This window comes from Oncorhynchus masou, chromosome 31 (assembly GCF_036934945.1).
Source record: "Oncorhynchus masou masou isolate Uvic2021 chromosome 31, UVic_Omas_1.1, whole genome shotgun sequence".
Classification (NCBI taxonomy): domain Eukaryota; kingdom Metazoa; phylum Chordata; class Actinopteri; order Salmoniformes; family Salmonidae; genus Oncorhynchus; species Oncorhynchus masou.
Genome location: NC_088242.1, coordinates 26,266,487 through 26,293,385, shown reverse-complemented (window position 1 = coordinate 26,293,385; position 26,899 = coordinate 26,266,487). Strand labels below are relative to the sequence as shown.

The window sequence follows — 26,899 nt, the reverse complement described above, 5'->3', positions numbered from 1 at the left end:
AGGGGCAGAACGACAGATTTTCACTTTGTCAGCTCGTGGGATCCAATCTTGCAACCTTACAGTTAACTAGTCCATGCAATAACAACCTGCCTCTCACTCGTTGCACTCCACAAGGAGACTGCCTGTTACGTGAATGCAGTAATCCAAGGTAAGTTGCTAGCTAGCATTAAACTTATCTTATAAAAAACAATCAATCATCACTAGTTAACTACACATGGTTGATGATATTACTATATATTATCTAGCGTGACCTGCATTGCATATAATCTGACTGAGCATACAAGTATCTGACTGAGCGGTGGTAGGCAGAAGCAGGCGCGTAAACATTAATTCAAACAGCACTTTCGTGTGTTTTGCCAGCAGTTCTTCGTTATGCGTCAAGCATTGCGCTGTTTATGACTTCAAGCCTATCAACTCCCGAGATGAGGCTGGTGTAACCGAAGTGAAATGGCAAGCTAGTTAGCACGCGCTAATAGTGTTTCAAACGTCACTCGCTCTGAGCCTTCTAGTAGTTGTTCCCCTTCCTCTGCATGGGTAACGCTGTTTCGATGGTGGCTGTTGTCGTTGTGTTGCTGGTTCGGGCCCAGGGAGGAACGAGGAGAGGGACGGAAGCTATACTGTTACACTGGCAATACTAAAGTGCCTATAAGAACATCCAATAGTCAAAGGTTAATGAAATACAAATGGTATAGAGGGAAATAGTCCTATAATTCCTATAATAACTACAACCTAAAACTTCTTACCTGGGAATATTGAAGACTCATGTTAAAAGGAACCACCAGCTTTCATATGTTCTCATGTTCTGAGCAAGGAACTGAAACGTTAGCTTTCTTACATAGCATATATTGCACTTTTACTTTCTTTTCCAACTTTTTTTTTTGCATTATTTAAACCAAATTGAACATGTTTCATTATTTACTTGAGGCTAAATTGATTTTATTTATGTATTATGTTAAAATACTTGTTCATTCAGTTGTTGTAATTGTCATTATTACATTTTTTATATTTTTTTAATCGTCCGATTTAATCTATTTGCTTTTTTGGTCCTCCAATAATCGGTATTGGCGTTGAAAAATCATAATCGGTCGACCTCTATCAACCCGCAAAGTACGTGGACAAATTATTTGCTGAGGAATAGGCATACACAAACTCCTCATTACACTATTGTCTTTCTAAATTAAATCAACCTCTTTCCCCTCATCATTCAGTTAGGCCAAATTTCAATTTAATTGTGAATTAACATGCACAATTATCATCCATTCATCCGTTTGTCATTCAGTGAGGAGAGAGAGACTCATTAGCGCCTGGCTGGGTACCAACATCCTATAGCACATTGTCATGGGGGGTTGCGTTGGGAATAGGTGTGAACTGGTAAAAAGGCTCTAAATACTTTTCTGTTTGTGATTTCAAAATTCAGAAACATGAGCAGTGTAAAATACAAACATTTAGGAAAAGTCATGGAAGGAGCAGGACAGCTTTTTTTGGCAGATGTTTTTTTTTCAGTGGCCTATGGCGGTTCTAGTCTTGTCTTTCCATTCCCACTGCTTCAAACCACCATCAGTTAGCCAACTCTGGACACGATTCATTAATCTTATTGACTGAGCTTCTTTCTTATAACTGTTGGTTAAAACGGGTATTTTACTCACACACGCACACACATCAATACCTCCTAAATTAATAATATGGTTAAAGTCTTCCAGGTGGTTGGTTCTGTATTCCACACCACCACTCCCAGTAGGGAGTTTAGAAGAACACTCTTATCCCAGGGCATGTTGTAACATTCTTTACTAATTTATAAGTGTAAAAGTTGATTTAGCCTTTGAACATGTCCCTGTTTTGTTCTTTGTGTCTTGTAAAAAAAACAGATGGGGGGGGGGAAAAATATCCTATTCTCTCTTCCCATGCAGAGATCATCGTGACATCACACCGGGACGGTAACTGCCCCTGCTGGTTACTAGGAAGCCCCCTGATTTCACTCCCCCTGTGGAGATGGAGCCCCAGGGGCTGCCCAGAACAGAGGGGGATTATGAGATGTTGGGTCTGCTGGTGCCCAGTCCCCAGAGTGAGGCGGTCACCCATGAGCTGGAGGAGCTGACCCTACAGCCCAGCAACAACCTGCCCCCCCTCAACGAACGCAAGAACGGTGAGTGGGGAGGAGAAACAAGCACACACTATGGTGATCGTCAAATTGATTGTCCTTTTTGGTTTTGAGTTGTGACCATCTGTACTCACTGGATGTTCTCAGCTGACTCTCACAGTGAAAAAGTGCTATGCTATGCTTGAAAAGACCACCTTACTCAAAGCCTGGAAGATGGAACTCCAGTGAACCTGCCATAATCATGTTTATAGTGTCTTTACAACTGTGATTGGTCTTTTAACCTTTAACACTTGTATATGGGTTAAATAGCAGATGTAGGAACTGATAAGTGTATAAATTGGAACCCTCCAGCTCAGTAACATGCTATATATTACGTCATAGCTCAGGCTCTGCACTTCACAGCGTTTTATGGTTTTTGACTGCCAGCCGTCCTGAACTTGAGCACTGCACGCGACAAGAGGTTGACCCCCTCCCTTCCCCAATTGGGTAACTTTGATATTTTTTGGGTAGTCGGAGTGAGGTAAATGGAGGACGTTATGTATTTTAAAAGATGAGACGGTGAGGATTATAATATTTACCAAAGAATGGAGTTTTGCTGAGCAACTATCATCATTACTGCCCTTACGACCGGTATGTACTTCCAAAAAATTTCTAAATAAGTTGCATGCAACTGAGAGAGAAAATGCCTTTGCTGGAAAAAAATCAGGGGTTATTTGAGATGCAGAAGAGGTGAATTTAGTCCAAGTAATGACTATAGTTGCTCAGCAAAACCCCATTCCTTGGTAAGTACCAAATGTATTTTGACATTAAGCTTGAAATGCTGGTGAATGGTAAATTTAATGGCTGCTTTCTAGGCTTAAAGGAGAATCTCCATATTCAACGTTTCATGTAAACCCAGATTCTGATTCATCAATAACACATCCCATGCACTTCAGACGTTGTACTGTTGGAAGTTCAATCACAGGGGAGTGGTGAGTGTCAAGCATGTCAGACTCCTTGAAATCCTAGTCAGAATCTCTCACCCTCTGAGCTGACCGGGACTGTGGTCACTGAGCTGACCCACAGCTTAGGAAACACTGCTTAGTGTGTGTGTGTGTGTGTGTCTCTCTCTCTCTGTTTCTATGTGTGTGTGTGTGTGTGTGTGTGTTAGGGCTGGGAATTGCCAGGAACTGCAGGAATACGATATTATCACGATAGTTACACTACTGTTCAAAAGTTTGGGGTCAGGTCACTTAGATTTCCTTGTTTTGAAAGAAAAGCAAAAAAAATGTTTGTCCATTTTTTTTTTTAAATAACATCAAATTGATCAGAAATAGTGTAGACATTGTTAATGTTGTAAATGACGTGTAGCTGTAAACTGCTGATTTTAAAAATATATTTCTTAAATGGAATATCTACATAAGCGTACAGAGCCCCATTATCAGCAACCATCACTCCTGTGTTCCAATGGCACGTTGTGTTAGCTAATCTAAGTTTATAATTTTAAAAGGCTAATTGATCATTAGAAAACCATTTTGCAATATGATAGCACTGCTGAAAACTGCTGTTCTGATTTAAAGAAGCAATAAAACTGGCCTTTTAGACTAGTTGAGTATCTGGAGCATCAGCATTTGTGGGTTCGATTACATGCTCAACATGGCTAGAAACAAAGAGCTTTCTACTGAAACTCGTCAGTCTATTCTTGTTCTGAGAAATGAAGGCTATTGAAGATCTGGCACAACGATGTGTACTACTCCCTTCACAGAACAGCACAAACTGGCTCTAACCAGAATAGAAAGAGGAGTGGGAGGCCCCGGTGCACAACTAAGCAAGACACCAGAGCAGAACACCAGTTTCAACATCAACAGTGAAAAGTCACGTTTAGTGTGTGTATTTACATCGAATGTGTCGTCGAAAATTGAGACGGAATTCACGACAAGCGGTTCACAAAATGTTTCGTGTTAGGCTACAAAAATGGATTTTATCAAACAAAAGTCCTTTCATTGTGTTACAATAAGCATTGATATTGCAAACAGGAAGATCGTCAAAGGTAAACATTTATTTTATTGCAATTTGGGATTTTGTTACGCCTGTGCTGTTTGAAATAGTTTTTTTTATGGGGCTCTGTCCTCAGATAATTGCATCGTATTCTTTCAAATCAAATAATTTTATTTGTCACATACACATGGTTAGCAGATGTTAATGCGAGTTTAGCGAAATGCTTGTGCTTCCAGTTCCGACAATGCAGTAATAACCAACAAGTAATCTAACTAACAATTCCAAAACTAATATCTTATACACAGTGTAAGGGGATAAAGAATATGTACATAAAGATATGAATGAGTGATGGTGCAGAGCAGCATAGGCAAGATACAGTAGATGGTATCGAGTACAGTATATACATATGAGATGAGTACGTAAACAAAGTGGCATAGTTAAAGTGGCTAGTGATGCATGTATTACATAAGGATGCAGTAGATGATAGAGTACAGTATATACGTATACATATGAGATGAATAATGTAGGGTATGTAAACATTATATTAGGTAGCATTGTTTAAAGTGGCTAGTGATATATATTTTACATCCTTTCCCATCAATTCCCATTATTGAAGTGGCTGGAGTTGAGTCAGTGTGTTGGCAGCAGCCACTCAATGTTAGTGGTTGCTGTTTAACAGTCTGATGGCCTTGAGATAGAAGCTGTTTTTCAGTCTCTCGGTCCCAGCTTTGATGCACCTCTACTGACCTCGCCTTCTGGATGATAGCGGGGTGAACAGGCAGTGGCTCGGGTGGGTGTTGTCCTTGATGATCTTTATGGCCTTCCTGTAACATCGGGTGGTGTAGGTGTCCTGGAGGGCAGGTAGTTTGCCCCCGGTGATACGTTGTGCAGACCTCACTACCCTCTGGAGAGCCTTACGGTTGTGGGCGGAGCAGTTGCCGTACCAGGCGGTGATACAGCCCGCCAGGATGCTCTCGATTGTGCATCTGTAGAAGTTTGTGAGTGTTTTTGGTGACAAGCCGAATTTCTTCAGCCTCCTGAGGTTGAAGAGGCGCTGCTGCGCCTTCTTCACGATGCTGTCTGTGTGGGTGGACCAATTTAGTTTGTCTGTGATGTGTATGCCGAGGAACTTAAAACTTACTACCCTCTCCAGTACTGTTCCATCGATGTGGATAGGGGGGGTGTTCCCTCTGCTGTTTCCTGAAGTCCACAATCATCTCCTTAGTTTTGTTGACGTTCGCAGTAAATCCTGACAAAATCTGACAACGCAGTTAGATTAGCAGGATTCTAGGCTTTCGAAACATGTGAGACACTTGTGTTTTCATGAATGTTTAATATGACTATGTAGCGATCACCGTATGTTGTCGAATTTAATCCCGCTAACGGGTTCGGTGCGCAGAGGATAAATCATCCGTTTGGCGAAGAAGGCTATGATTCAATGTTAATTTAACAGGCACCGCATCGATTATATGCAACGCAGGACAAGCTAGATAACTACACATGGTTGACGATATTACTCGTTTAACTAGTGATTATGTTAAATGTGATTTGTTTTTTATAAGATACGTTTAATGCTAGCTAGTGGAGTGCAATGTAATCGGCCATGATCGTGTACGAAAATGCTGATTACCGATTTGTATATGAACTTGAAATCGGCCCTAAATAATCGTCCATTCCGATTAATCGGTCGACCTTTAGTCCAATCTATTGAATTTACCACAGGTGGACTCCAATTTTTTTATTTAACTAGGCAAGTCGGTTAAGAACAAATTCTTATTTTCAATGAAGGCATAGGAACAGTAGGTTAACTGCCTTTTTAGGGGTAGAACGACAGATTTGTACCTTGTCAGCTCTGGGATTTGAACTTGCAACCTTCCGGTTACTAGTCCAACGCTCTAACCACTAGGCTACCCTACCGCCCCAATGAAGTTGTAGAAACAACTCAAGCATGATCAATGGAAACAGGATGCACCTGAGCTCAATGTGGAGTCATAGCAAAGGGTCTGAGTACATGTAAATTCTGTTTTTCATTATGGGGTGTTGTGTGTAGGTTGAGAATTTTTTTTGTTTGAATCATTTTTAGAATAAGGCTGTAATGTCACAAAATGTTAAAGTTAAGGTGTCTGAATACTTTCCGAATGCACTGTATATATATTTTTTCTATATATATTGTATTCTAGAGGGTACATTTAGAAAAGAGAGACCTAGGTATCTTTGTCTACCCTGTCAAAATAGGCTAAATATTAAAATACTGTCAATGATTTCTTTGAAGTTTTTCAATAAATATTCATATTTGTAGCTACTTTTTAAGTTAATACCTGCAATCAACTTGTGCATATGTTAGGAGATTGAGCAGACTGTATTCTTCATTCCACCTGTCACATTACTTTACAGTAAGAATCTTATCTCAGATGAGCCAGTCACATGTTTTTTGTAAATAGCACAACGGGAGAAAGCGACCTGGTGAGTCCGTAGCGTTCTATGTCTATCGGCGAATCTCTGTTGTGCGGTGCACATGAGGTGATGTTCCACTTGTATGCAATTCACTACTAAATGTTTGCCATCAGTTAGCCTATGTCTATAAAGCTCTGGCTGAGTTATTTCTTCCCTGTGCTTCCTACTAGCGTTTTCTCCCATGCTTTTCTGAAGAGCAGCACATCATAACTTTGTTCATTTACACAATTTCTCTCAGTCACTTTCGCATGTAAATGTTCACACTCACCGAAAATGACATTTGGTAGCTATTTGCTATGCTTGTATAACTTTATGATCTGTATTTTGCTGTGCTTGCAATGTAGTTTATGTTCGTTTTCACTCGTTAGCATTTAGCTGACAGCGTCTATGTGATCTCGCGATTAGTATGCTAATTTTGTTATCTTTCTGGTACTAGAGGCCCAATGGGCTTTTCTTGTGTGCTTTGCCGGTAATACCATAAATCCCGGGATGAGAGAAGGATGGTATGAAAATCTAGATACCGCCCAAGCCTAGTAATCAAGTACATTTAGGCTAGTTGATTTAGCTGTTTGAAATCATGTTTTGCCTGTTTAGCTATTTGTGATAAATCACAATTCCCCCAGATATTTGTTCCTGTACAATTTTCAAATGCTTTTGATTATTGAAATGAGTTTGTGCCGGATTTGATTAGCCTTGGCTGCAGCTAAAAGGAACAAAGAATGAAACCGTATTAAGTAATGAATTTATTGTTCAGAAAGGGGATTCAAGTGAAACCAACCAGGCTTGTTAACCACTGCTGGTGGTAAAGGAAGTGAGTTGTGTTGGCCGTGGGAGTCCAAACTCTGCTGGTCTGTGTGTCTAGCGTTCTAACAGAACCACATCCTCTTGTGAAAGCCTCAGTTACTCATGATGACTTCAGACCCGCAGATGCAGGCAGTTTCTGGTTGTGTTTACTGAAGAGTCTACATTTCTCTCTCGCCCCCCTCCTCCAACAGTCCTTCAGCTGAGGCTACAGCAGAGACGCACCCGTGAGCAGCTGGTAGACCAGGGCATCATGCCTCGTGAGTATGGGCACTGCCACTTTATGTAGTCATAATTGAGTTATGTGTTCGCGTTAGAGGTGTCTGTTGAGAAGCTGACAATGTGTTTCTCCCCATGCAGCTCTAAAGAGCCCAGCGGCATTTCATGAGCAGATACGCAGTCTGGAGAGAGCCAGGGTAAGAGCTCAGCCTTGCAAATACATTCCCCAATATATTCCATGTTCTTGTATGGACATTTCTTGAAAATGCCCTGTCCCTGTTTTCCCTTTCCCAGACTGAAAACTTCCTGAAACACAAGATCCGCAGCCGACCAGAGAGATCTGAACTGGTCAGAATGCACATCCTTAAGGAGACTGGGGCAGAGCCCTCCCTGCAAGCCACCCAGATGAAGCTGAAGAGGGCCAGGCTGGCTGACGACCTGAATGAGAAGCTGGCCCAGCGCCCCGGCCCCATGGAACTGGTAGAAAAGAACATTCTGCCTGTAGAACCCAGCGTCAAGGAGGCCATCATTGGTAAGGCCTGGTAGAGAGAGAGAGTGATATGGAGCCGTATCAGGAGTCTGAGTGTAGGAGTGCTGCATTAGGATCACGTTTGTTTTTTTACATCATAATAAATACGATTAGATGGACCTCCTGAACCTGCCTAAATCACAGAAGGCCTGTTCGTTCACCTTTACCCCTTTCTAAACTTGATGTGGACCTTTTGGTTAATGTGCTGTGTTAATGTTGAATTTGTTGGTCCCTCAGTAAACTACCCCAAAGCGCTGGACACGTACGGGTTTGATGAGGACAGCGGGGACGCCCTGTCTCCAGAGCAGCCGGCCAGCCATGAGTCCAAGGCCTCCACACCCTCCCCTGGGGAACCTCGGACCCTAGAGGCCCCCTGCCCACCACCGCTGCCCACAATCACCAACAACCACACAATCCTACAGGTAGGACATGTAAGGTTCTTTATCCACTTGAATTTCCTTTTGAAGCACAATACATATGCTTCATCATACCTAGAGTTGCAAAGAGAAGGTATATTACTTGAAACTTTCAGAGTTTACCAGTAAAATACTTGAATTTTGGTAGCTTTCAAGTTTTGGGGGGGAATTGTATAAGATTAATGCCATTGGTGTTTTAATATGAGGGGTTCAGCATGAAATATATTTTATATTTCTTTACAGATATTTATTTTACAATGTCAATATGTCTCTGTTTCAATGTTTTGCCACCAAACTGGTGGCAGTTGTGAAAAAAAGTTAATAGTTGAAAGACATTCAGTTAATTGAAAATGATGTTGATTTTAGATGCTTTTTTTCATTACTTAGGCTATTTTCTCTTGAACAATATGGTCTATCCACTAGTGCAGTGTGTCCCAAATCCAGTCCTCGGCTACCCTCCAAAAGTACACATTTGTTGTAGCCGTGGACAAGCACACCTGATTCAACTTGTCAATGAATCATCAAGCTCACAATGAGTTGAATCAGGTGAGTTTGTCTCGGGCTACAACAAAAATGTGTGCTGATGGGGGTACTTCGAGGACTGGATTAGGGAAACCTGGACTAGAAACTAATGGAAAATATGGACACAAATGTATAAAAAATGAGTGTATATGAATACATTTATTTTTTAAAGTTATCCAAGTATAAATGACCAAAGTAACTTTGGTAAATTACCAGTAGCTTTGCAACCCCAATCATACCTCACATTCTTTATCTACCCCTGAATGATTGTAATAATTTAGGTAAATGTTCAGAGAAATGCAAATTATTAACAAGAAACTTAGTTATGTAAGTTATAGGCTTACGGTTATGACTGAAATCTGTTCCTCTGTCTTCTGTCCCAGCCCTTTCCTGTTGTCACCCAGGCAACGGCAGACTTCCTCAAAGCTCACTCCACCCAAGAGCTGCCAGTCAGTCGCCCAGCACCCGCGTCTCAGCCTATCATCACTGTCGTTCCTTCAAAGCCAGGGCCCACCCTAGTGAAAGTAAGCAGACACATTGTTCTGTCTACTGTTTAGGAAAGTATACTTTCTAAACATCAAACTTCACATTGAAACTAAAGCTCAGTCTTTGAACTAGCATTGAATCCAAATCACTGAATAAATAAATGTAAATATATCTTTCTGTACTAAAATCTGGATTGTCATCTTTCAGTCATAGAAAAAAAACAGTACTTGAGTCACTTCTAAACACAGATTGTCAGCCCTGTACATGTTCATTAAAACAAGTCTGTAAGGCAGACTGACTAGTTTTCAATCATGTGCATCTTCTTTATCTTGATATTTCTCTTCTCTCATCCCACAGCAGAGCCAGCCCAAACAGCCGGGAGAGAGGAATCGCAGTAAGAAGGGCAAGGACCCAAAGCCCCGGGTCAAGAAGTTAAAGTACCACCAGTATGTCCCCCCAGACCAGAAACAGGAGGCCAGCGATGCCCCCATGGACTCATCCTACGCAAAGATCCTCCACCAGCAGCAACTCTTCCTCCAGCTGCAGATCCTCAACCAACAGCAGCAGCAGCACTACAACTACCACACCATCCTCCCAGCACCCTTAAAGTAGGATATTACTGTCATATCAGGGCAAATAAATAACACTCCTGGAGTCAAATCGAAACTTCCACTTAAGTCCAATCTCCACTTTGTCAGTGGGAGACTAAGTGAAAATGTGAGTTAATTTAGCATTTGCCCCAGAGGCTCAACAGACCTGAAATTCCGAGATCCGAGCGGGTCCGGGTAGGCTTGGGCGATACCCTGGTTTATGGTATAAACAGTATATTTAAAAAAATACAGATGGTATGATTTTCAATACCGGGGGGTTTAGCGGCACCCCCGCCTCGCTGGTGTGCCTGCTACGCCACTGCTTGTAACTTAAAGCAAAATTCCACCTAAACTATATTTTGGTATGTTTCTTTAGTCCATTGTTGACATAGTCACAATGTTTTTCTTGTCAGCAATCAAGTTTTCAAGATACTGTATGTAACTTTCAAAATGCAGAAATCATCCCCGTATGAGGCATTTAGCATCATAAGATGCTGTGTTTTACATCATGGTGGTGATTTCTGTATTTTGAAAGTTACAGACAATATCTTAAACTTGATTGCTGACCAGCAAAACATTGTGTGTATGTCTACAATGGACTAATGAAACAAACACTAAAATATAGTTTTTGGGTGGGATTCTCCTTTAAGTGAAGTAGAACTATAAGAAATCTGTGTCAAATTATAACTAGCTCAGGGCTCCAGCTATGTATTTGGTTTGCTAAATTGCTAGCAAAGTTTTCTAGATTTCAAGATTAACCTTGGTTACAGCAGAGACATTCTTTCCCCTCTTGGTTCAAGATCCCGGTTGCCTAAATTGTTTTGGGCATACATTGTTTTTAAATGGCACCCCTTGTGTGCATACTGGTAATACCTTATACCCCAGTAGGGTACAAAAATGGTATGACAGTATGAAAATCTGGATGCCGCCCAACACTAGGTCCGGGTCCTAAATTCAGACTTTTGTCTCGTTTCGGGGTCGGGTCTGATGTGAAGTGATTAGAACTGTGCAAGCTTGTTATTTGTGTCCGCCAATTGCAACTCAATAAAATGTATAGCTCATGTCCATTTGAAACTAGTTCTGGCTGCTCACCTCACATGCCCCTGCTGCTGAGGGGAGAGAGAGAATGCGAGTGATAGGAGCCTTTGTATAGGCCAGTGATTCCCTTCCTTTTTCACTTACTGTACCACCAACTGTATTTAGCTCTGCCTGGAGTACCCCTAAAGTAACCCCCTCATGTGCATTTTACCAGTAAGCCTATGGTCTCATGAGTCCTGGTTGGGAACCACTGGCCTAGGCTACTGTTGATTACGAAGATGGAGGCCTTTTTCTTTGAAGTAAAACTAAAGTTAGGAGAAGGAGTACGGTGAAAAGAGGCCAAGGGGGAATGTCCTCAGTGACAAGTTCTAATATTATAGTGGACAAAGATGAGAAGAACATTGGCGCGGCCAACTGGACTGTGTGCAACTCACTTCAGGTTTCATGTCATTTTCTAACTTTTATTTTCTGTATATTTAATTTGTTTGATCATTATTGTTATTATTATTGTCAGCCTATTTAAGAATCTAAACCAGCTGTTTTAAAAATAATTTACACCAGTTCACTTAAAATAATGGAAACCTAAAATACCTGATTTACTTCTTATCCCTTGCACAAATAGCTTACAGCTGTGTCAGTTGATACAATGTTTCATGTTCATTGCAGACAGGCCACGCGTAGCCAATGTGAGGTGGACATTTATGGCTATAAAGTTTTAAATATGCTACACATAGAAATGCAACAAATAGTTTTAAAAAATGTTATAGGCAGTTAAGGACACTTAACTGTGGATTATTTGCCCAATATCACTTTATTGATTGCGCTGGCAGCACCCAGTCGGAGGTTTCATCCTCCCTCTCTTTCTACTCTCGGATCTGAACGGATCTCTCGGATCCAACCCAGCACGGGTCTGTTTTTCCACAGGCCTTTTCGGAACGCTTCTGACTGTACTTCGTTATTTTTTAAGATATATTTAAGCATATCGGGTCGGGTGAGAAAGCCATGGATCCATTTCAGAACGAGTCCAACTATTTGGACCCGTGAAGACCTCTAATTTCCCCTTACTAGGTTAATAACCTCTGTCATTACGTCAATCTGTCTACCTGTTGTTCAAACAAAGGTTTACAAGAGAATATTATGTTAGCTGGAAAGCACCTAAAAAGCAAACCAACTGTTGTTGTTTCCAATGGCCTGAATGACAAACTGACAATTAGCTAGTTTCCAATAACAAATCCTCTATAATGATATTAATAACCTGTAGGATGTTGTTTTGGCCTTTTCTATAATTTCCCTGTTAGTGGGAGTTGATCCAAGGTCAGTTATTGTTGGAACTCTGCATTGTTCTATTGACTGATTGTGTACTAAGATGCAGGGCAGAGGAGGCTCCTAATATATATTGCTAACACATTTCCCTTCTCCCTCTCTCTACCCCGCTTTCCCCCACATTTCCCCTCTCCCTCCTTCGCCATATCTCACTCCACCCTCTTTACACTCCCTTTTGCTCTTGTTTCTCTCTCCATTCTCCTCCCCCAGACCTGTAGCTGAGGGTCAGAACAGCGGTGTGAGCGGCCTGCCAACCTCTATAGTGCTGTCCCTGCCTCCTGCCCCCCATGTCACTGTCCCTCCTCCCACCCTTGTCCGTCCCAACAACAGCCTATCCAACCGCAAGCCTGGCCACCTGCCTCCTAACCTGGAGGACATGAAGGTGGCCGAGTTGAAACTGGAGCTGAAATTGCGAAGCCTCCCTGTCTCAGGGACCAAAACTGATCTCATCGAGAGGCTGAAGCCCTACCAAGAGAGTCCCAGCACCCCGGCCCCTACCACAATCCCAAACCCCGGCCCTAAAACCCTCCCCTCAGTTCCCATAGAGGTTGGCTCATCCCCTGCACTTCTACCTGCCCACCAGGTGGCACCAGAGAGCATGAGCGCTACAGCCCCAGTGTCCCCAATCCCCACAGATCTCGCCACCTTCAGAGACGACGGAGGGATGCCCAGGGTATCCAAGCTCCTTTGCGACCCCCAGAGGGTGAGCCTCTGTCGGACAGGTGCGGGGATGTCCCACCTTGGCCTGGGTGTTGTCCCGGAGGAGAAGGACCGGCGGCTCCATGAGAAGGAACGTCAGATCGAGGAGCTGATGAGGAAGCTGGAGCAGGAGCAGATGCTGGTGGAGGAGCTCAAGATGCAGCTGGGGGTGGAGAAGAAGACCCAGCCCCTCCAGGGACCCTCAGACCCCGTCCCCATGATCCAGACCTTCAACGCAGTCAAAATGGAAGGCAGGATCCTTCCTAACTGCTCAGCCATGATTAACTCAACCCTGGCCCCCCAGACTCTCCCCACTGTGGTGAAGGTAGAGGATGTCATTTGTAACTCCAGACCCCATTCCCAGCCCAATCCAGCCCCCAGTCTGCCCCAGTTTTTCATCAGCCACCAGGGGAGAGTGTCCCAGGTTCTAGGCCAGCCTGTTTCTCAGACCCTACTCACGGCCCAGGATGGCTCTACTCAGATCCTCCTTCCTGTCCTCCAGGCTACGTTGTCAAATCAGGCCCCAGGTCTGATGCAAGCCTCCATCTCCCAGCTGCATACCACCAAGATGGAGACAACTAATCACAACCACATTTTGCAGGTGATTTCAAGTTACATAGATGCACATCTTAAATCAGGTTACAGACCAGTTAACTAGGCGTAAGACCCCTAGACTTAGCGAGTGCAGTGATATTAGCAGGCTAGTTAATTGGTTCCTTAACACTACGATCCTGTATTTTTACCCCCTTCTGTGTATTTTCTACAGACTGTTACAGTTTGTAACGGCTCTGGGATGGTGGAGAACCAGACTATGCCCGACATGCCTCCCCAGTGTTTCCTGAGCAGCTCCCCAGATAACAGGCTCTCTCCCCGTGGGGTTTCACCCAGCCACAACCTTTCCAATGGGCCTGTTAACAAGGTACGCTTTCTCTATTTATTATTTGGAAAACATCATACTCTATCCTAAATGTGATGCAAAATGCATATTGCAAACCTACCTTTCTCTCTCAAATACTTTCAAATCTTACATTCGTTATGAGTTCTTATTATAGACCAGGTAGGTTGTTAAATGTTTCCCTCTTCTCTCAATTCCTCCAGTCCCCCTCTCCATCCCAGCCCACCTTCATCCTCCACCCCTCCTCCCTCGTTACCCAGCCCCCCAAGACCAGGGAGCCCCCTCGCTACGAGGATGCAGTTAAACAGACCCGCAACCTGCAGCAGGCCAACAACCTCACACAGGTGAACACTAGGGTTGAATGGCATTTACCAAGATTTACTGCCAAAACCACTCCCTTTTCCCGGCATAAATAACTGCAAGAAACCGGTAAATTATAATCAAATTTGTATGAACAGCATGATGTTGAATTATATGCAATGTCTACATCTGAGTTCTCTATGGCCTTCTCTCTGGTCAATGCATGATGAATCATCAACGCTTAGGTTGATTTTAACATTCTATTGTGACAGGTGACCTACATTTGCTGGAGCATAGCCTGTGCTACAGTAATATAAAGACCGAATGAGCATCTAATTTACACATCTCCATCTGTCTTTCGGGGGTCAACTTATTATTTTATTTGTATATAAGATTATTATTTTTATTTTATTGCAGCTGCAGAGTTTTTTAAAACAGGTCTAAGGCACTGCATTTCAGTACAAAAGGCATCAGTACAGACCCTGGTTTGATTCATGCCAGCAGCATACCACCCTGCATTCCACTGCTGGCTTGCTTCTGAAGCTAAGCAGGGTTGGTCCTGGTCGGTCCCTAGATGGGAGACCAGATGCTGCTGGAAGTGGTGTTGGAGGGCCAGTAGGAGGCACCCTTTCCTCTGGTCTAAAAATATATATCCCAATACCCCAGGGCAGTGATTGGGGACATTGCCCTGTGTAGGGTGCCGTCTTTCGGATGGGACGTTAAACGGGTGTCCTGACTCTGTGGTCACTAAAGATCCCATGGCACTTATCATAAGAGTAGGGGTGTTAACCCCGGTGTCCTGGCATACCATCATGGTCACTTAATCATCCCCAGTTTACAATTGGCTCATTCATCTCCTCTGTAACTATTCCCCAGGTTGTTGCTGTAAATGATAATGTCTTCTCAGTCAACTTACCTGGTAAAATAAGGGTAAAACAAAAAGGATATACGGCTGTATCACAACCAGCCATAATTGGGAGTCCCATAGGGTGGCGCACAATTCGCCCAGCATTGTCCGGGTTATGATTTGGACGGGGTAGGCCGTCATTGTAAATAAGAATTTGTTCTTAACTGACTTGCCTAGTTCAATAAAGGTTAAATAAAAATAAAAAATAGAAATATTATTTCCTTAACCTCTAGCGTCGAGCGATCCTGTATCTGGGAGCGTGATCATAGCCTCAAGCTCATTAGCATAACGCAACGTTAACTATTCATGAAAATCGCAAATGAAATAAATATATTGGCTCACAAGCTTAGCCTTTTGTTAACAACACTGTCATCTCAGATTTTCAAAATATGCTTTTCAACCATAGCTACACAAGCATTTGTGTGACTATTGATAGCTAGCATAGCATTAAGCCTAGCATTCAGGAAGCAACATTTTCACAAAAACAAGAAAAGCATTCAAATAAAATAATTTACCTTTGAAGAACTTCGGATGTTTTCAATGAGGAGACTCTGTTAGATAGCAAATGTTCAGTTTTTCCAAAAAGATTATTTGTGTAGGAGAAATCGCTCCGTTTTGTTCACGTTTGGCTAAGAAAAAAACAGAAAATTCAGTCATTACAACGCCAAACTTTTTTCCAAATTAACTCCATAATATTGACAGAAACACGGCAAACGTTGTTTAGAATCAATCCTCAAGGTGTTTTTCACATCTATTCGATGATAAATCATTCGTGGCAGTTGCCTTTCTCCTCTGAACCTAATGGAAAAGTGGACTCAGCTGGAGATTGCGCAATAATTTTGACGGAGGACCCCAAGCGGACACCTGGCAAATGTAGTCTCTTATGGTCAATCTTCCAATGATATGCCTAGAAATGCGTCACAATGCTGCAGACACCTTGGGGAAACAACAGAAAGTGTAGACTCATTCCTGGCGCATTCACAGCCATATAAGGAGACATTGGAACACAGCGCGTTCAAAATCTGGGGCATTTCCTGTATGAAATTTCATCTTGGTTTCGCCTGTAGCATTAGTTCTGAGGCACTCACAGATAATATCTTTGCAGTTTTGGAAACGTCAGTGTTTTCTTTCCAAAGCTGTCAATTATATGCATAGTCAAGCATCTTTTCGTGACAAAATATCTTGTTTAAAACGGGAACGTTTTTTTATCCAAAAATTAAAAGAGCGCCCCCTATGTCGAAGAAGTTAAGTCGGTGCACATGCAAACACTCTTGCAGTCTTTATCTCTCCAACTCTATTCAAATTGCATCCAAAATAGATCATCCTGTTCAAGATTGATATAGATATCCTAGCCTACCTCGTTCAGGTTTTATTTTTATTTAACTTGGCAAGTCGGTTAAGAACGCATTCTTAATTACAATGACTGCCTACCAAAAGGCAAGGCCTCCTGCAGAAAAACAAATATAGGACAAAACACACATCACTACATATAGAGACCTAAGACAACACTACATGGCGGCAGCAGCACAACATGGTTACAGCACAAAACAGGGTACAAACATCATTGGGCACAGACAACAGCACAAAGGGCAAGAAGGTAGAAACAATAATATATCATGCAAGCAGCCACAACTGTCAGTAAGAGTGTCCATGACTGAGTCTATGAATGAGATTGAGATCACTGTCCAGTTTGAGTGTTTGTTGCAGCTCGTTCCAGTCGCAAACTGAAAAGACGAGCGACCCAGGGATGTGGGCTTTGGGGACCTTGAACAAAATGTGACTGGCAGAACGAGTGTTGTATGTGGAGGATGAGGGCTGCAGTAGATATCTCAGATAGTGGGGAGTTAAGCCTAAGAGGGTTTTATAAATAACGACATCACGGTACACGTTCCCCAAGGGCCCCCCCCCCCCAAGCTCAACTCAAAAGATGGCGCACAGAATGCAAAAATATTCTTAGAAATATTTAACCTCCACACATTAACAAGTCCAATAGCTCAAATGAAAGATAAGCACCTTATTCATCTACCCAGCGAGTCAGATTTCTAAAATGTTTTATTGGCGAAAACATAGCACATATGTATATCAAACCACCACTAAGACACATACAGTATGTAGCCATTTTGTCAAGCAAAAGACACAATCACAAACGCAGGATTAAAATTAAAATAATTCACTAACCTTTTGAAAATCTTCATCAGATGACCGTAATAGGACATGTTACACAGTACATTTATGTTTTTTCAATAATATGCAATTTATATCCATAAATCTCCGTTTACATTGACGCCATGTTCAAAAAATGCTAAAAAATGTCCGGAGAAATTATAGATAGCTCCGCCAGATAACGCCAGATAACAGCAATACACATCATAAACTTTGACTAAATATACATGTTCTACATATAGTTAGAAAGATGCACTGCTTCTTAATGCATCCGCTGTGTTACATTTATTTTTAACGTTACAGAATTCGTTCACTAGGCAATATTCTGAGGCGGCGCTCAGACATAAGCAAATCAAATCAAATTTTATTTGTCACATACACATGGTTAGCAGATGTTAATGCGAGTGTAGCGAAATGCTTGTGCTTCTAGTTCCGACAATGCAGTAATAACCAACAAGTAATCTAACTAACAATTCCTAAACTACTGTCTTATACACAGTGTAAGGGGATAAAGAATATGTACATAAGGATATATGAATGAGTGATGGTACAAAGCAGCATAGGCAAGATACAGTAGATGGTATCGAGTACAGTATATACATATGAGATGAGTATGTAAACAAAGTGGCATAGTTAAAGTGGCTAGTGATACATGTATTACATAAGGATGCAGTCGATGATATAGAGTACAGTATATACGTATGCATATGAGATGAATAATGTAGGGTAAGTAACATTATATAAGGTAGCATTGTTTAAAGTGGCTAGTGATATATTTACATCATTTCCCATCAATTCCCATTATTAAAGTGGCTGGAGTTGTGTCAGTGTGTTGGCAGCAGCCACTCAATGTTAGTGGTGGCTGTTTAACAGTCTGATGGCCTTGAGATAGAAGCTGTTTTTCAGTCTCTCGGTCCCAGCTTTGATGCACCTGTACTGACCTCGCCTTCTGGATGATAGCGGGGTGAACAGGCAGTGGCTCGGGTGGTTGATGTCCTTGATGATCTTTATGGCCTTCCTGTAACATCGGGTGGTGTAGGTGTCCTGGAGGGCAGGTAGTTTGCCCCCGGTGGTACGTTGTGCAGACCTCACTACCCTCTGGAGAGCCTTACGGTTGTGGGCGGAGCAGTTGCCGTACCAGGCGGTGATACAGCCCTCCAGGATGCTCTCGATTGTGCATCTGTAGAATTTTGTGAGTGCTTTTGGTGACAAGCCGAATTTCTTCAGCCTCCTGAGGTTGAAGAGGCGCTGCTGCGCCTTCTTCACGATGCTGTCTGTGTGAGTGGACCAATTCAGTTTGTCTGTGATGTGTATGCCGAGGAACTTAAAACTTGCTACTCTCTCCACTACTGTTCCATCGATGTGGATAGGGGGGTGTTCCCTCTGCTGTTTCCTGAAGTCCACAATCATCTCCTTAGTTTTGTTGACGTTGAGTGTGAGGTTATTTTCCTGACACCACACTCCGAGGGCCCTCACCTCCTCCCTGTAGGCCGTCTCATCGTTGTTGGTAATCAAGCCTACCACTGTTGTCGTCCGCAAACTTGATGATTGAGTTGGAGGCGTGCGTGGCCACGCAGTCGTGGGTGAACAGGGAGTACAGGAGAGGGCTCAGAACGCACCCTTGTGGGGCCCCAGTGTTGAGGATCAGCGGGGAGGAGATGTTGTTACCTACCCTCACCACCTGGGGCGGCCCGTCAGGAAGTCCAGTACCCAGTTGCAAGGCGGGGTCGAGACCCAGGGTCTCGAGCTTGATGACGAGCTTGGAGGGTACTATGGTGTTGAATGCCGAGCTGTAGTCGATGAACAGCATTCTCACATAGGTATTCCTCTTGTCCAGATGGGTTAGGGCAGTGTGCAGTGTGGTTGAGATTGCATCGTCTGTGGACCTATTTGAGCGGTAAGCAAATTGGAGTGGGTCTAGGGTGTCAGGTAGGGTGGAGGTGATATGGTCCTTGACTAGTCTCTCAAAGCACTTCATGATGACGGATGTGAGTGCTACGGGGCGGTAGTCGTTTAGCTCAGTTACCTTAGCTTTCTTGGGAACAGGAACGATGGTGGCCCTCTTGAAGCATGTGGGAACAGCAGACTGGTATAGGGATTGATTGAATATGTCCGTAAACACACCAGCCAGCTGGTCTGCGCATGCTCTGAGGGCGCGGCTGGGGATGCCGTCTGGGCCTGCAGCCTTGCGAGGGTTAACACGTTTAAATGTTTTACTCACCTCGGCTGCAGTGAAGGAGAGACCGCATTTTTCCGTTGCAGGCAGTGTCAGTGGCACTGTATTGTCCTCAAAGCGGGCAAAAAAGTTATTTAGTCTGCCTGGGAGCAAGACATCCTGGTCCGTGACTGGGCTGGATTTCTTCCTGTAGTCCGTGATTGACTGTAGACCCTGCCACATGCCTCTTGTGTCTGAGCCGTTGAATTGGGATTCTACTTTGTCTCTGTACTGACGCTTAGCTTGTTTGATAGCCTTACGGAGGGAATAGCTGCATTGTTTGTATTCAGTCATGTTACCAGACACCTTGCCCTGATTGAAAGCAGTGGTTCGCGCTTTCAGTTTCACGCGAATGCTGCGATCAATCCAAGGTTTCTGGTTAGGGAATGTTTTAATCGTTGCTATGGGAACGACATCTTCAACGCAAGTTCTAATGAACTCGCACACCGAATCAGCGTATTCGTCAATGTTGTTATTTGACGCAATACGAAACATGTCCCAGTCCACGTGATGGAAGCAGTCTTGGAGTGTGGAGTCAGCTTGGTCGGACCAGCGTTGGACAGACCTCAGCGTGGGAGCTTCTTTTTTAAACTTTTGTCTGTAGGCAGGTATCAGCAAAATGGAGTCGTGGTCAGCTTTTCCGAAAGGGGGGCGGGGCAGGGCCTTATATGCATCGCGGAAGTTAGAGTAACAGTGATCCAAGGTTTTTCCGCCCCTGGTTGCGCAATCGATATGCTGATAAAATTTAGGGATTCTTGTTTTCAGATTAGCCTTGTTAAAATCCCCAACAACAATGAGTGCAGCCTCCGGATAAATGGTTTCCAGTTTGCAAAGAGTTAAATAAAGTTCGTTCAGAGCCATCGATGTGTCTGCTTGGGGGGGGATATATACGGCTGTGATTATAATCGAAGAGAATTCTCTTGGTAGATAATGCGGTCTATATTTGATTGTGAGGAATTCTAAATCAGGTGAACAGAAGGATTTTAGTTCCTGTATGTTTCTTTCATCGCACCATGCCTCGTTAGCCATAAGGCATACACCCCCACCCCTCTTCTCACCAGAAAGGTGTTTGTTTCTGTCGGCGCGATGCGTGGAGAAACCCGTTGGCTGCACCGCTTCGGATAGCGTCTCTCCAGTGAGCCATGTAACCGTGAAGCACAGAACGTTACAGTCTCTGATGTCCCTCTGGAATGCTACCCTTGCTCGGATTTCATCAACCTTGTTGTCAAGAGACTGGACATTGGCAAGAAGAATGCTAGGAAGTGGGGCACGATGTGCCCGTCTCCGTAGTCTGACCAGAATACCGCCACGTTTCCCTCTTTTTCGGAGTTGTTTTTTTGGGTCGCTGCATGCGAACCATTCCGTTGTCCTGTTTGTAAGGCAGAACACAGGATCCGCGTCGCGAAAAACATATTCTTGGTCGTACTGATGGTGAGTTGACGCTGATCTTATATACAGTAGTTCTTCTCGACTGTATGTAATGAAACCTGGGGTACTAATGTAAGAAATAACACGTAAAAAAACAAAAAACTGCATAGTTTCCTAGGAACGCGAAACGAGGCGGCCATCTCTGTCGGCGCCGGAAGTTGTATTAGCAATATTTCTCTGCTATGTTGGAGTCAACAGAATTACAAAATTACAACAGAAATATTCCCTTACCTTTGATGGTCTTTGATCAGAATGTAGTGGAAGGAGTCAAACTTACCCAATACATCGTTTGGTTTCAAGTTGTGTCTCTGTATTAGCATATGCTAACAGCTTCAGCTGAAATGCACCCAAAATGACTTCTGGTCCCGCACAGTTGCACATCAAAACTTCAAAATTACATATTATATGTCGACTAAACTGGTCAAACTAAGTGCAGATACAAGCTTTAGGATGTTATTAATGTACAAAACAACTGGCGATTTGACCGAATGAACGCAACTCTTCTCAGACGACATGGAACAAAAGAATAGGCTGTATACAATTGCGCCAGGACGCACAGATATTTTCCCGTGACACGTCACTATTTTGCCCGCCAACGGGTCAAAGCTCGCGGGATTTTCCCCATTGCTCGCTCTATTGAACGGACACATCCTGCCGAACACACAGAAACTGATTCCAGATCCGTAGCTGGTTGGGAAGGGTGGGGGCGATGACGTCAAAGTTGGGGTAACTTTCCTGGTGAGAGAGAGAGAGTTGCCCTGTGAGTTCTGCTTTACATACAGACATAATTTGAACGGTTTTAGAAGCTTTAGAGTGTTTTCTATTCAATAATAATTATTATATGCATATATTAGCAATTTTGGACAGATTTTGTTTTGTTTACTATGGGCACGCAATTCCTCCAAAGGGGGCAGTATTGTGCATAGCCTTAACAGGATAAGCAAAGAACCAGTGGGTCTTGTGACGGGTATACAGACCTGACCAGTTTACAGAGGAGTATAGAGTGCAGTGATGTGTCCTATAAGGAGCATTGGTGGCAAATCTGATGGCTGAATGGGAAAGAACATCTTGCCGCTCGAGAGCACCCTTACCTACCGATCTATAAATTATGTCTCCGTAATCTAGCATGGGTAGGATGGTCATCTGAATCCGGGTTAGTTTGGCAGCTGGGTTGAAAGAGGAGTGATTACGATAGAGAAATCTAGACTTGGTTAACTTTGGCCTGCAGCTTTGATATGTGCTGAGAGGACAGTGTACCATCTATCCATACTTCCAAGTACTTGTATGAGGTGACTACCTCAAGCTCTACTACCTCTGAGGGTTTAATCACACCTGTGGGAAGAGGGGCATTCTTCTTATGAAACCACATACCTTTGTTTTGGAGGTGTTCAGAACAGGGTTACGGGCAGAGAAAGCTTGTTGGACACCAAGAAAGCTTTGTTTTACACCAAGAAAGCTTTGTTGTAGAGCATTTAACACAAACTCCGGGGAGGGGCCAGCTGAGTATGACTATCATCTGCACATAAATGGATGAGAGAGCTTCCTGAGCTATGTTGATGTAAATGGAGAAGAGCGTGGGGCCTAGGATCGAGCCTTGGGGTACACCCTTGGTGACAGGCAGTGGCTTTGACAGCAGATGTTCTGACTTTATACACTGCACTCTTTGAGAGAGGTAATTAGCAAACCAGGCCAAAGACCCCTTGGACACCAATACTCCTTAGCCGGCCCACAATAATGGAATGGTCTACCGTATCAAAATACTTTGGCCAAGTCAATAAAAATAGCAGCACAACATTGCTTAGAGTCAAGGGCAATGGTGACATCATTGAGGACCTTTTAAGGTTTCAGTGACATCCATAACCTGAGCGGAAACCAGATTACATACCCGAGAGAATACTATAGACCTCAAGAAGGCCAGTCAGTTGATTATTAACAAGTTCTTCAAACACTTTTGATAAACAAGGCAAAATAGAAATAGGCCTATAATAGTTTGATCTCCCCTTTAAATAAAGGACGAACCGTGGCTGCCTTCCAAGCAATGGGAACCTCACCAGAGAGGATAGACAGGCTTGGTGATTATAGGGGCAGCAACCTTAAAGAAGAATGGGTCTTAACCATCTGACCCAGATGTTTTTTTTGCGTCAAGTTTAAGGAGCTTCTCTAGCACCTCGGACTCAGTGAATGCCTGCAGGGAGAAATTTTGTAGTGGGGCAGGGGGGAAAGAGGGAGGAGCATCAGGGCTGGTAGCATTATAAGGCGCTAGCGTCCCACCTCGACAACAGCCAGTGAAATTGCAGGGCACCAAATTCAAACCAAAAGAAATCCCATAATTAAAACTACTCAAACATTCAAGTATTATTCACAATTTTAAAGATAAACTTATTGTAAATCCAACCACAGTGTCCGATTTCAAATAGGCTTGACGGCGAAAGCACACTTTGCGATTATGTTAGGTCCGCGCCTAGCCACAGAAACCCATACAGCCATTTTCCAAACAAGGAGAGGTGTCACAAAAGTCAGAAATAGCATTAAAATGAATCCCTTACCTTTGATGAGCTTCATCTGGTGGCACTCCCAGGTCTCCATGTTAGACAATAAATGTTATTTTTGTTCGATAATGTCCCTCTTTATGACCAAAAACCTCCTTGTTCGCACGTTTTGTCCAGTAATCCGAATGCACAAGGCATGGGCACTAAGTCCAGATGAGAACTTTTATTAAAGTACAATAAAAGTTTGTAGAAACATGCCAAACAATGTTTAAAATCAACCCCCGGTTGTTTTTGTCATAAATAATATTTTGACCGGACAAAAACTTTCAATAGAAAAGGAGAAACAAGAAAGGCGCGTTCCTGATCAGGCGCATGGCTGATGTCTGGAAATTTCCGCTGTCCACTGATTGAAAGTGGTGTATCTCCCTCATTTTTCAGAGTAAAAGCCTGAAACAATGCCTAAAGACTGGCCACATGTAGAGGAAGCCATAGAGCTTGTGAACTGGGTCTTTATATGGTGGATAGGCTTTCAATGGAAAAACAGTCTTTCAAAATAATAGTACTTCCTGGTTGGATTTTCCTCAGGTTTTTGCCAGTCATATCAGTTCTGTTATACTCACAGACATTATTTTAACCGTTTTGGAAACTTTAGAGTTTTCTATCCAAATCTACTAATATGCATAACCTAGCTTATAGGCCTGAGTAGCAGGCAGTTTAATTTGGGCACGCTTTTCATCAGGAGGTGAAAATACTGCCCCCTTCCCAAGACTGGTTAAGGGAAATGGACAGCTGTGTTTTAACCTGTCTTTCAACCATTTTCCAGAACTTCTTGGGGTTAGACCCACAAAGGGAGAACTGCTTCTTAAAATAACTAACTTTGGCCTTCTGGATAGCCAGAGTGCACTTATTTCTCATTTGCCTGAACGAGAGTATGCATGTGCTGAGCCTTTCGCCAAATGCAATTCTCGGGGTGGAGTAACTCTGCAAGATCACGGTCGAACCAGGGGCTGAACCTGTTTTTAAATCTTCTTTTCTTTATGGGGGCGTTTTGTTAACAAAATCACTTACAATATTGAAAAATAAGGTCCAAGCGTCTTAGACAGAGGGGATCAAGCTGATTCTTCACCAATTTACAGAGGCCAGGTAATGCATTCAATGCCTTATATTTAGGTAATTAATGACGGCTTATGCACAAAAAGCTTTTAACTTATAGCCTCTATCTCTTGCGCAATACGCAAGCATCTATGCTCCGTTGGCCTCTCTGTTAAAAAGGCTCCTTAGTTCTTGGAGTCTCATGCAAATAAAGCTAGACTAGAATAGCTTGCTGGACGTTATGCTTTTAGAGTTTCTTATACGTATAGTCTATTCGAAGAGGGACGGAAGCACTCTTTTTCCTGAATGTTAAATAAAGCAGCCAAATAGAACTCCCAGGTAGATTGAAAGAAGAGCGAACTCGATGGCGGTAGGCAAAAGCAGTTATTTATTCAGACCCATAACAATTCAATGCTCGTGAAGAGAAGTGAAAGCCGTCTGCATCTAATTCTAGTCATACATTATTCAAGCATGTCAGAATGATGAAGATAAGGACAACAAAATGTATTTAATTTAACTGTTGGAAGTGAGGAAGGAATGAAATGACACTAAAGAAAGAGGGGAGGTAGGCTAATAACTTTCGTGGAAATATTATGAGAAGTGTAAATCCAACTCGCTAGCCTGTACTTGTAACTTTTATAGGCCTCTTGTGCTGCATCAGAATGCAATGTTCTGGCTCTGCTTTATCATGGTTTGAACGAGGTGTGTAATTCCAGTCCATATACAGTAATAGTCTACACTCGAAACGATTTGCCTACCAGAGCTAGTTTAATTTATTTACCCAAGAGAGCATATAGCTAGCAAAATCTGTGCTTTTATGTTTTTCTGTCATGCGTAATGTGGCGTAGCCTATATCATAAAGGCTATGTATTTAATAACGGCACAATCATTTGAGTTTTTGGGGCTTGGGCTCATTAAATGTCTTTTTAATGTAGGGCTCATAAAATGTATTTAATCAGGCTCAGGTTGCATCAGGTTTGAATTTTCAGTCAAAGCTCTAATCAAATCCAGACAGGCCTATTTATGTTTTATAACGCTTTTGAATGACACTTCTGGTTTTGGCGAAAAATATAGGGTTACATGGGAGAAAAGTGATTAATTCTCTGGATGAAACATTTTGTAAAATACTGGGAAAATATTCAACCCCAGTTGAACACACACGCTCGTACAGTAAGACCGACACAAACACATTCACAAATGTATGATGTATCGGTCGTACATCTCCACCCCCTTACCTTATTGGCTCTCTCAGGTCTCCACAGCAACCAGCCAGCAGATGGACGACCTGTTTGACATCCTGATTCAGAGTGGAGGTGAGAACTTACAGCATGAAGAAACATTTACACCTTTAGCTCCTTGTCCTAAACCTGAAGCGACTAAGTTACAGCCATCTGGCCTTTTCAAACAGTGATAAGGATGGCGTTTCTTTTTAGACTTCAGCCTGTGTTACAATACACAGGCTGGGTAGCCTAGTGGTTAGAGCGTTGGATTAGTAACCGAAAGGTTGCAAGTTCGAATCCCCGAGCTGACAAGGTACAAATCTTTCATTCTGCCCCTGAACAGGCAGTTAACCCACTGTTCCTAGGCCGTCATTGAAAATAAAAATTTGTTCTTAACTGACTTGCCTAGTAAAATAAAGGTAAATAATCAATACAGGTAAATAATCCCATTCCTGTCTCTTTTCTCCTCCAGAGATCACTCCATTCATCCAGCAGGACCTGTCTTCTCTAAGCACTAAGACTGTCCCTGTCACAGCCAACATCACTACCCTCCCTGTCAACACCGCCCTGTTCAGAACCCCTCCACAGATCCAGGTTGCTCCCCCTCCCACCCCTCCCCTCAACCCCCTGCTCCTCCCCAGCCTGGCCTCCGACAACCAGCTGGAGGCCTTCCTGGAGGGGACTCTGAACAACCCGTCCCCAACCACGGATCCCCGCACCCTGGGTCTGATAGAGGAGTTGCAGTCCCAGCTCCTGGATCAACCCTACTCCCCAATGGACACCTCAGAGCTGTCCTTCTGCGACTCCACGTCTCCCCCTTCCTCCCTCAACATGGGCTTGTCCGACACAGTCCTGGACAACATGGAGTGGCTGGATCTAACCATGCCGTCCGACTCCGCTGGGGGGCTCACACCCCTGGGGATTCCTTCAGACTTCCTGGATACACACGACCTGCAGCTGCACTGGGACTGAGGGAGAAGGGGGGAAGGAAGGAAGGAAGGAAGGAAGGAAGGAAGGAAGGAAGGAAGGAAGGAAGGA

The 26,899-nt window shown here is 43.2% G+C and overlaps 1 protein-coding gene across 4 annotated transcripts in view; it reads left to right on the top strand.

Moving 5' to 3' along the window:
- mrtfba (myocardin related transcription factor Ba) overlaps nucleotides 1-26,899 on the top strand; it is a 46,772-nt gene extending 19,873 nt beyond the window's left edge. For 2 of the 4 annotated variants that reach the window (XM_064950517.1, XM_064950515.1), the window contains 12 exons: nucleotides 1,908-2,143; nucleotides 7,525-7,590; nucleotides 7,691-7,746; nucleotides 7,844-8,081; nucleotides 8,316-8,509; nucleotides 9,400-9,540; nucleotides 9,860-10,110; nucleotides 12,664-13,753; nucleotides 13,919-14,071; nucleotides 14,251-14,391; nucleotides 25,894-25,954; nucleotides 26,334-26,899. In XM_064950517.1, coding sequence (XP_064806589.1) covers nucleotides 1,990-2,143; nucleotides 7,525-7,590; nucleotides 7,691-7,746; nucleotides 7,844-8,081; nucleotides 8,316-8,509; nucleotides 9,400-9,540; nucleotides 9,860-10,110; nucleotides 12,664-13,753; nucleotides 13,919-14,071; nucleotides 14,251-14,391; nucleotides 25,894-25,954; nucleotides 26,334-26,833 — 3,045 coding nt within the window. In that variant the 5' untranslated portion in view covers nucleotides 1,908-1,989 and the 3' untranslated portion in view covers nucleotides 26,834-26,899. Of the gene's footprint in view, nucleotides 1-1,865; nucleotides 2,144-7,524; nucleotides 7,591-7,690; nucleotides 7,747-7,843; nucleotides 8,082-8,315; nucleotides 8,510-9,399; nucleotides 9,541-9,859; nucleotides 10,111-12,663; nucleotides 13,754-13,918; nucleotides 14,072-14,250; nucleotides 14,392-25,893; nucleotides 25,955-26,333 lie in introns of all 4 variants that reach the window. The other 2 variants (XM_064950518.1, XM_064950516.1) reach the window with 2 other exon arrangements.